The sequence below is a fragment of the Berghia stephanieae genome, chromosome 9 (assembly GCF_034508935.2).
Source record: "Berghia stephanieae isolate SIO BIC M18660-M18661 chromosome 9, UCSD_Bste_1.3, whole genome shotgun sequence".
NCBI lineage: Eukaryota > Metazoa > Mollusca > Gastropoda > Nudibranchia > Aeolidiidae > Berghia > Berghia stephanieae.
The window spans coordinates 46,163,609-46,173,608 of record NC_088368.1 but is presented as its reverse complement, the minus strand read 5'-3'; the positions used below and the strand labels follow the sequence as shown (position 1 = coordinate 46,173,608).

The following is a 10,000-nucleotide window of genomic DNA, read 5'->3' as shown; positions in this document are numbered from 1 at the left end:
ACGGATATCAACACAGATGTATATTTTCCACCAAAACTGTTTTTTTTTCATCATACAATGATACAGAATCATTAAAACCGCCCAATATAGGTAATTATATATTGTTTTAGAAATGGCATAAACCGCCCCTTAAAGGGCAGCCAGTTGGAATTTCTCCTTCCTGATTATTTCAATTGTAAATTCACATTTTTAAAAACTGAATTAATTTACCAGTTTGTGACTGTGGGTAACAAATTATCAATAAATTGGTGGGAGGAGTAGAATGGGGGGGGGGGGTGAGTATGTATAATAAAAACTCTATTTGAGCGTTGCCATTTTGATGTGCCAGATTCATTTGAATAACCCTGGGCTTGTCGAAGGCTACACGGACACCAGCGGCATGAGATTGTACTATCGGCCAGCATTACCACACGTTCAGGATCTGGCAACGTTTGTTGTTGGACAGATGCTGTTTGAGATCCCACCTGGTATGTGGTAGTAGTAGTAGTAGTAGTAGTAGTAGTAGTAGTAGTAGTAGTAGTAGTAGTAGTAGTAGTAGTAGTAGTAGTAGTAGTAGTAGTCGTAGTAGTAGTAGTAGTAGTAATATTAGTCGTAGTAGTAGTAGTAGTAGTAGTAGTAGTAGTAGTAGTAGTAGTAGTAGTAGTAGTAGTAGTAGTAGTAGTAGTAGTAGTAGTAGTAGTAGTAGTGGTAGTAGTAGTAGTAGTAGTAGTGGTGGTGTTGGTGGTGGTAGTAGTAGTAGTAGTAGTGGTGGTGTTGGTGGTGGTAGTAGTAGTAGTAGTAGTAGTAGTAGTAGTAGTAGTAGTAGTAGTAGTAGTAGTAGTAGTAGTAGTAGTAGTAGTAGTAGTAGTAGTAGTAGTAGTCGTAGTAGTCGTAGTAGTAGTAGTAGTAGTAGTAGTAGTAGTAGTAGTAGTAGTAGTAGTGGTGGTGGTGGTGGTAGTAGTAGAGTTTTTGCTATTGTTGTTTCTGTAGCGCTGGTAGTATTTGGTGTGTTCATGATGACGATGATGATAATGATGATGATGATGATGATGATGATGATGATGATGGTGGTGATGATGATGATGATGATGGTGATGATGATGATGATGATGATGATGGTGATGATGATGATGATGATGATGATGATGATGATGATGATTTATTGATCATCTCCTCAGGAAAGGAAAGCGTCGAGGTGGCAGCCTCATGCCCTCAACATTGTTCAAGGGCTCTAATGACACAACCCATATATCTCTGGTCTGCCATCAACCACATGCATTATATGGGTATGTTGGCTTCTCTCCCTTTACCTTTCTCCTTTTCTCTTCTAGATTCTTCCTTTCCTCGTCCTCCTCATCCCATTTTTCCTACTCCTCCTCCTCTTCCTCTTCCTCCTCTTCCTACTCCTCTTCCTACTCCTCTTCCTACTCCTCCTCCTCTTCCTACTCCTCTTCCTACTCATCCTCCTCTTCCTACTCCTTCTCCTCTTCCTACTCCTCCTCTTCCTACTCCTCTTCCTACTCATCCTCCTCTTCCTACTCCTCCTCCTCTTCCTACTCCTCTTCATACTCATCCTCCTCTTCCTACTCATCCTCCTCTTCCTACTCCTCTTCCTCTTCCTACTCCTCTTCCTACTCATCCTACTCCTCCTCCTCCTCTTCCTACTCCTCCTCCTCTTCCTACTCCTCCTCCTCCTCCTCCTCTTCCTCCTCCTCCTCTTCCTCCTCCTCCTCCTCCTCCTCCTCATCCTCCTCCTCCTCCTACACTTCAAACTCCGCCTCCTCATACTCCTACTCCTGTTACTCCTCATCCTACACCTCAATCTCCTCCTCCTCCTCCTCCTCCTCCTCCTCCTACACCTCAAACTCCTCCTCCTCCTCCTACACCTCAAACTCCTCCTCCTCCTCCACCTACACCTCAAACTCCTCCTCCTCCTCCTCCTTATCCTAATCTCTTTCTCTTCCTAATGATTTTAAAAAGAAATATGTATATTATTATAATCGTCATCACAGACACTGCCACTACAACCACCACCATCATCATCATCATCATCATCATCATCATCATCATCATCATCATCATCATCATCATCATCATCATTATCATTGTCGTCGTCGTCATCAAATACCTTATCCCTGCCCGTTTCAGGGCGAAGCCAAAGGACACAGATTACCCGTAATGGTCAGCTGTTCAGTGTGATTGCAGATGACCCTCGATACAACTACGATTCCCCAACGCCTTACGAGTAAGTCTGAAGGTGGATGTATAAGGACTGGAGGAAAAAGCAATACAAAGGGGAATAATTGGTTTAAATAGGGAACAGATGTAGATTCCAAGAGCACACTATCAGTGTACTTAGTTTGAGTTCACCAAAAGTCTCATCCAGACATAAACACACGATCTCACTAAGAGGAATACAATCAAATGTTAACGAATCATTAGTTTAAAATATTAAAAGAATAACAGTACATAGCAGAGAGATGATTTACAAGGTAAAAAATATCATCTCCCAAAACTATAACTACACATTCGACTGTTTCCCTCCCAGCCAAGAACTCTGGCCAGGATCAGGACAAAACCAAGTAATCTCATTCCAAGACAAAGACAGTAAGGATGTTGGAAAACAGATAAAGAGGGATAGAGGACACAGAAGTGTCTCCCGGCCCACTATGGGAGGTCAGGATTGATAGATATCATTTCCAAACCGTCTCTAATAATGCTGGTATTGGTGTGTGTGGGGGGGGGGGGGCGTAGTCTCTTCTCTCCTACTTCTACTTCCTTCTAAGTCTGTAACTGCAAGACTTTAAAGATTCCACAAACATTTGATTGTTCTTTTACTGGAGATGAGAAATTATTCTAATCCTCAAAATTGGTGGAATGGAAAGGTCGACAAGTCAGCGTCCACAATCACTTCCGCTAATTTTGGTGGATTTCTCCTTGGGTTAATCTCTCTCTCTCTCTCTCTCTCTCTCTCTCTCTCTCTCTCTCTCTCTCTCTCTCTCTCTCTCTCTCTCTCTCTCTCTCATCCCTCTGTATGTGTGTGTGTCGCGCGCGCGCAGGAGCGTGTGTGTATGTGTATGTTTGTCTATGCCTCTCTCTCTTTATATGTATATACAGAAACATATGTTTTGGCCACATATAAGTGAGTGATCCAATTTATATTATATATATATATATATATATATATATATATATATATATATATATATATATATTCACTCGCATATTTTTAAGTCAAAACGAACGTTTCCATGTCCTTCATTTCCTCAGTCGGCATTTTCCAGTAAAATTCAATAAGATTCAATAAAACAGAATCATGTAATCAAGTAAATGCCGACTGAGGAAATGAAGGACACGGAAACGTTCGTTTTGACTTTAAAATATGTGAGTGAATTTATTTATCTTTATATATATATATATATATATATATATATATATATATATATATATATATATATATATATATATATAATATATCTGACAAAACTCTTCTTTCTCGTGGAATTCCAGTCAAGTGACTCCACTGAAGATCCAGCCCGGAGATGAAATCTCCACTACTTGTCTGTACAGCTCCATGTCGAGGAAGAGATATGTTTATTTCGGAGATGGAACCTATGACGAGATGTGCTTGTCATTCCTAACCGTCTACCCCGCCCAGGCTATGCCCTACTCCAAGTGTAAGTTAACCCTTTACGAGTCCTTCTATATTCCTAGTGTTTATTAACCCTTTATAGATCATTTCATACAACAACAGTTAATTAACCCTATACAGGTCCTTCCATGCTCCAAGTGTAAGGTAATCCTTTACATATCTTTCTATATTCCTATTGTTTATTAACCCTTTGCAGGTCATTCCTTACCCCGGCTCTAAATTATCCATTTTTATGCTATGTCATTCCAAACTCCAAGAATAAGTTAACCCTTTAAGACAATTCGATACTCGAAGTTTAAATCAACCCTTCATAGGGTTTTTCTATACTCTTAGTGCAAATTAACCTTTTACAGTCAGAGATATATTTTACATACGACAACATAACACGAAGCCGTACATGCAAAACAAGGCTGCTCTGAGTTGTGGATTGGAAAACAAATTACTAAGTAAAAATGTATCTTCTTCTTCTTTAAGTACCAGACCATCGGTGATCATGGTACGCCATTCATCTCTCTGATCAGATAACCTCAGAAAGCTAATATTACTCTTCTCTTTCTTTGTCACCCAGCTGTTCAATGTATAAAAATGTTCAACAATGTATATACCAGCTTAAGAAACAATGAAATATTTAACAATGAGCGTTGTGTATTCAAACCCTTTCTCCAGACAATTCAATAAATTAAGAATCATTGTTGGTTGAAGAAGTGATCCATCTTCATTTTTATTTTTAATTTCTTGGATTGTAATAGGAGGTGGGGGGGGGGGAGGGGGAGCGAAGTGGCCGAGTGGTTAAGGCATTGCACTGTGACCCGGAAGGTCGCGGGTTCGATCTCCGATTCAAGCACTTTCGTTTTTTTTTCCTTATGAACAAGATTATTAACCCCCAATTCGCTCACTATGACAGCATGAGTAATTCCTGTTGACATCAGACATCTTGTTTAATGAATTGTCTATATTCCTTCATGGAATGTCGATGATATCTTATGATGTGACGCAATGACATCATTTTTTTCCCTGGATTGTTCCATTTATTTTTGTTCATACTTTTTAAAATAGACAACAATTTTCATAAAGAGAGCAGTGGTATCGATGTAAACGTGGCTTCATTCACTGGGACTTTATCACGTCAATAACGTTATTGATATTGAAGATGTTTTTGTTTGTTTGTTGTTAGGGGTTTTACGGCGCTTGCAACACATTAAGGTCATATCAGCGCCAGTAAAAAGGAAGAAAATGGGATAGTAAAAAGTTCTAGAATTACAATTAAATCACCCAAGAAAAGGTAAGACAAAGGGAAATTGGTTAAAATGGGGAACAGGTGTAGATTCTAAGCGTACACTATCAAAGTACTTAGTTTGAGATCTAAAGGTCTCATCCAGACACTAGCACAAGATCCCACTAAAAAGAATACACTCATCTGTTTACAAATCATTTGTTTAAAATAAACAAAATATAACAGTATATAACAGAGAGAGGATTTACAAGGAAAAAAATATTTAACTTACATATGACTGTTTCCCTCCCAGCTAGGATATCCGCCAGGGCCTGGACTAAACCAAGTAATCTCATTCCAAGACAAAGACAGATAGCATATTGGAAAACACATAGAGGGAGATAGAAGACACAGTAAGTGCCTCCCTGCCCACTATGGGAGGTCAGGAACCCACCCAGAGATATAGGGGGATAGAAGACACAGTAAGTGTCTCCCTGCATACTATGGGAGGTCAGGAATCCACCCAGAGATATAGGGGGATAGAAGACACAGTAAGTGTCTCCCTGCCCCCTATGGGAGGTCAGGAACCCACCCAGAGATATAGGGGGAAAGAAGACACAGTAAGTGTCTCCCTGCCCACTATGGGAGGTCAGGAGCCCCACCCAGAGATATAGGGGGATAGAAGACACAGTAAGTGTCTCCCTGCCCACTATGGGAGGTCAGGATCCCACCCAGAGATATAGAGGGATTGAAGACACGGTAAGTGTCTCCCTGTCCACTATGGGACGTCAGGACAGGGTTGCCAATTTGGCAGATTTTCTGCCAAATGTCGTTTTTTTTTTTTTTTGGCAGAATTTGAAGTCGTCTGGCAAAAAAAAAAACGGTTTGGCAGTTTGGCAGATTTTATTTTCCACGTTTTCCATGGCAATTTTTATGTATTAGTGATTTTTTAAAACTTGGGAAATGAAAAAAAAAATGTATGACATCGGCCTTGCGAATTGTTTGTTTTGATGAGTTTTCAAAGGGGGTACTATAAATAGTACGGTTTGGCAGATTTTTGTGGTATTTGGCAGATTTTATTAATCCAGTTGGCAGAATGTCTGAAAATAATCTGGCAACCCTGGGTCAGGAACCCACCCAGATAGATGTTTTTGACGACAACTCGTCAGGCCCTGCTTTAAAATAAACATTAAGCTAGTATAATCTTTGGATTGTAAAACGGAATGTGAAAATAATGACTATAACAACAGCTTGAAATAAAATAACAAAGTTCTTAACACGGAACTTTTCGGGGTCAAAACTCCACTTCAGCTGACAACAAAAACAATTAAAACGTTGAAACAAGATAGAAGGCAAGATATATCAAGATAACAGGCATCATATATTTATATATATATATATATATATATATATATATATATATATATATTATATATATATACATACGTTTCCCATCCGTTCCTATGACAGGGTGTATTTCTTACGGCCCACTAAGTACTTGTGAATGGAAGTCGAAAACACCCAAGTATGAATGCGACTGGGCCAGGTTTATCAACATCTCCAACCCTGAGATGTTCAAGCATTATCTCGAACTGGAAGCCCATTGTAATATCAATGGCGTCTGCAGGTAACTTGTTGCATCATCATCATCATCATCATCATCATCATCATCATCATCATCATCATCATCACCATCATCATCATCACCATCATCATCATCATCATCATCATCATTATCATCATCATCATCATCATCATCATCATCATCATCATCATCATCATCATCATCATCATCATCATCATCATCATCATATCATCATCATCATCATCATCATCATCATCATCATCATCATCATCATCATCATCATCATCATCACCATCATCACCATCATCATCATCATCATCATCATCATCATTATCATCATTATTATTATTATCAAACCAAAAATTTCTTGAAATGATTAGTTTTTTTAATTACCTACCTTAGACCTAATTTCCACCTGTGTCTTTGGCACATTGGGCCACCCAGATTCGCCATTCCTCCCTGTCCGGTGCTGCCATGTATGTCTCGTCCCGTCCCGTGTCTTTGGCACATTGGGCCATTCAGATTCGCCATTCCTCCCTGTCCTGTGCTGCCATATATGTCTCGTCCCGTCCCGTGTCTTTGGCACATTGGGCCATTCAGATTCGCCATTCCTCCCTGTCCGGTGCTGCCATATATGCCTCGTTCCGTCCCGTGTCTTTGGCACATTGGGCCATTCAGATTCGCCATTCCTCCCTGTCCTGTGCTGCCATGTATGTCTCGTCCCGTCCCGTGTCTTTGGCACATTGGGCCATTTAGATTCGCCATTCCTCCCTGTCCGGTGCTGCCATATGTGTCTCGTTCCGTTCCGTGTCTTTGGCACATTGGGCCATTCAGATTCGCCATTCCTCCCTGTCCTGTGCTGCCATATATGCCTCGTCTCGTCCAGTGTCTTTGGCACATTGAATTGGGCCATTCAGATTCGCCATTCCTCCCTGTCCTGTGCTGCCATGTATGTCTCGTCTCGTCCAGTGTCTTTGGCACATTGAATTGGGCCACCCAGATTCGCCATTCCTCCCTGTCCTGTGCTGCCATATATGCCTCGTCTCGTCCAGTGTCTTTGGCACATTGAATTGGGCCATTCAGATTCGCCATTCCTCCCTGTCCTGTGCTGCCATGTATGTCTCGTCCCGTCCCGTGTCTTTGGCACATTGGGCCATTCAGATTCGCCATTCCTCCCTGTCCTGTGCTGCCATATATGTCTAGTCCCGTCCAGTGTCTTTGGCACATTGAATTGGGCCACCCAGATTCGCCATTCCTCCCTGTCCTGTGCTGCCATATATGCCTCGTCCCATGTCAGCTTCCCAGTTTTAAGGTCTTTCTCCAAGGTTACTTGCTACGTCGTCCTTGATTGTCCTCGTTTTCGTCTAGTATTATCCCTCTCCTCTCTTCCATTCAAATGTTTTTTGAGAAAGCGGTCATCTTTCCTGTTGAGGACGGCTAGGACGGCGTTATTGGATGGTCATCTTAACGTCCTGCATTTCAGTTCTTTTTAGAATTCCAGTATTTGTTATTTGGTCTACGTAGCTAACAGTGAGTATTGTTCTTAGGCATCCTTGTTGGAATATGTTGAGACGTTTTTTTAATATATATATATATATATATATATATATATATATATATATATATATATATATATATATATATATATATATATATATATTGTCTTTTGCAAAGATTTTTCTCCTTCAACCTCATTTTACACCTGAGTACGGTGAGAGAATGTGAGTAAAGAGCCTTTTCCAAGGACTCAACTATGCGCCGAGTGAGGCTCGAACCCAGGACCTTCCTATCCGAAAGCGAGTGTCATACACCACATAACCGCACAATTAGCGGATATTAATAATGATAAAGACGTCCCTCGCATTCTTTTCGGGGGTCCAGATAGCTCAGTTGGCAGAGCACTTGCTTCACAATCAAAGGGACCGAGATCAATCCCGGGTGCAGCGATTGGGTAGCTGGATCTGTTTGATCTGGCGTAAATTACTCTGCGATAGACTAGCGCACTATCCTATCAAAGTAAATGCTATTTTCCGTTTCACGCTATAGAAACCGGGATAAACTCCGGCTCCATGCGCCTAATAATGGCTTTGAAGCACTATTGTACTTTCTCCTCACCTACAGACCAGAATGCAAGATAGTTGTTGACGAGTTGATGAAGCACCCGTGCCTCAAGGACAAGGGGATGGAACGCGTGGTCACCTCGTACCTCCAGGAGTACAAAGAAGGCGCCCGATTCTTGGGACGCCTGCATTCGTGCTCCATGAAAAACCACGACATCTACAAAGAGGGAGTCGACTGTGACGAGACTTGTCCGAGGTCGAAGAATGATGAATGTACGAAAGGAGATGAAGACACGGCGTCCACTTCCGGACCTCATCTCATCTCTATGGCGCTGGCGTCCTTGGTTACTGTTGCTATAACTCGATTGTTTTAACCCATAGCAATCGGTAGTCTCAGAACGGTGCTATGAAAACAAATGCTTAAAATAGAATAAGAAGCGGAAAACAAGAATCGTAACCCAGTGTGTCCAAACGATGTTTTGTCCGGAAAAATCAGCCCTTGAACGGTGAATCTACAGCTAAAATCACAAGAAATGCGAACTTTGGGACTTTTTCAATAATTCAGGGTCATAGTTTTTCTCTATTTAGTTCATTCTGACAGAAAACCATATCGATGCGATGGGGTACATATTCCAACAAGTTCCCATGATATTCCAATGTTTCTCCATTATTAGTAATGTAAAAAAAAATATTCCACTATGCGATCACATTTCAATTATTTCCCATGTTCCAAATATGCCATTTTTCCCAAATATCTCTCATGTTATTCCAATGTCAAATATTCCAAATATCCCCCAATATTCCAATAATGCCCAAACATTCCAAATATTTTCCCACTTTCTAATAATGCCAAATATTCCCCAATATTCCAATAAATCTCCACATTCCAATTATTTCCCCACTTTCTAATAATGCCAAATATTCCCCAATATTCCAATAAATCTCCGCATTCCACTTATTTCCCAATATTCCAACAATTCTCCATAATATTCCAACATATCCTCAAATTCCAATAATGACCTCAGATTCCAACCCAATATTGAGCTGATGCTGTTCCCATGGTAACATGTAAACACATTGTCATACATTGGGCTAATGTCACATATCACGTGGTCATAATATTACATTTATTGCCTTCTTGTCTTAAAACTAATACTATTCAGTTGATTGCATATTCGTCAATGTCTGTATATTGTGTTGTGTATGTGAGTGCCTGGTGGTGTGTGTGTGTGTGTGTGGGGGGGGGGGCTTTCGTTCTAACTGTTAACATTTTAAAATTACATAAAATAAAATTCCTTTTTGTTCATCATATATGGGAAAATTGTCTCTAGGGTCTATTCCAAGGAAGAAATTGAATTACCCAGGCGTCAGCCGCAATTTGACCTAGAGCGGGGTGACTTGCTCAAGGCCACACAGCGCAGCGGGTGTTCGAACTCGGTACCTTTGGGTACGAAGCAAAGACCGCACAACCTGTTCCACGCTGCTTCCATCAAATCCCTTTCAAAGAAATG

The 10,000-nt window shown here is 40.8% G+C and overlaps 1 protein-coding gene across 1 annotated transcript in view; it reads left to right on the top strand.

The window, feature by feature from the left end:
- The window catches only part of LOC144980336 (DBH-like monooxygenase protein 2 homolog), a 30,502-nt gene that overhangs the window by 19,365 nt on the left and 1,137 nt on the right, over positions 1 to 10,000 (top strand). The window contains exons 8-13 of the mRNA XM_078927997.1: positions 329 to 467; positions 1,158 to 1,265; positions 2,128 to 2,224; positions 3,490 to 3,656; positions 6,315 to 6,471; positions 8,551 to 10,000. The exon at positions 8,551 to 10,000 is cut by the window's right edge and continues 1,137 nt beyond it. Coding sequence (XP_078784123.1) covers positions 329 to 467; positions 1,158 to 1,265; positions 2,128 to 2,224; positions 3,490 to 3,656; positions 6,315 to 6,471; positions 8,551 to 8,863 — 981 coding nt within the window. The 3' untranslated portion in view covers positions 8,864 to 10,000. The remainder of the gene's footprint in view (positions 1 to 328; positions 468 to 1,157; positions 1,266 to 2,127; positions 2,225 to 3,489; positions 3,657 to 6,314; positions 6,472 to 8,550) is intronic.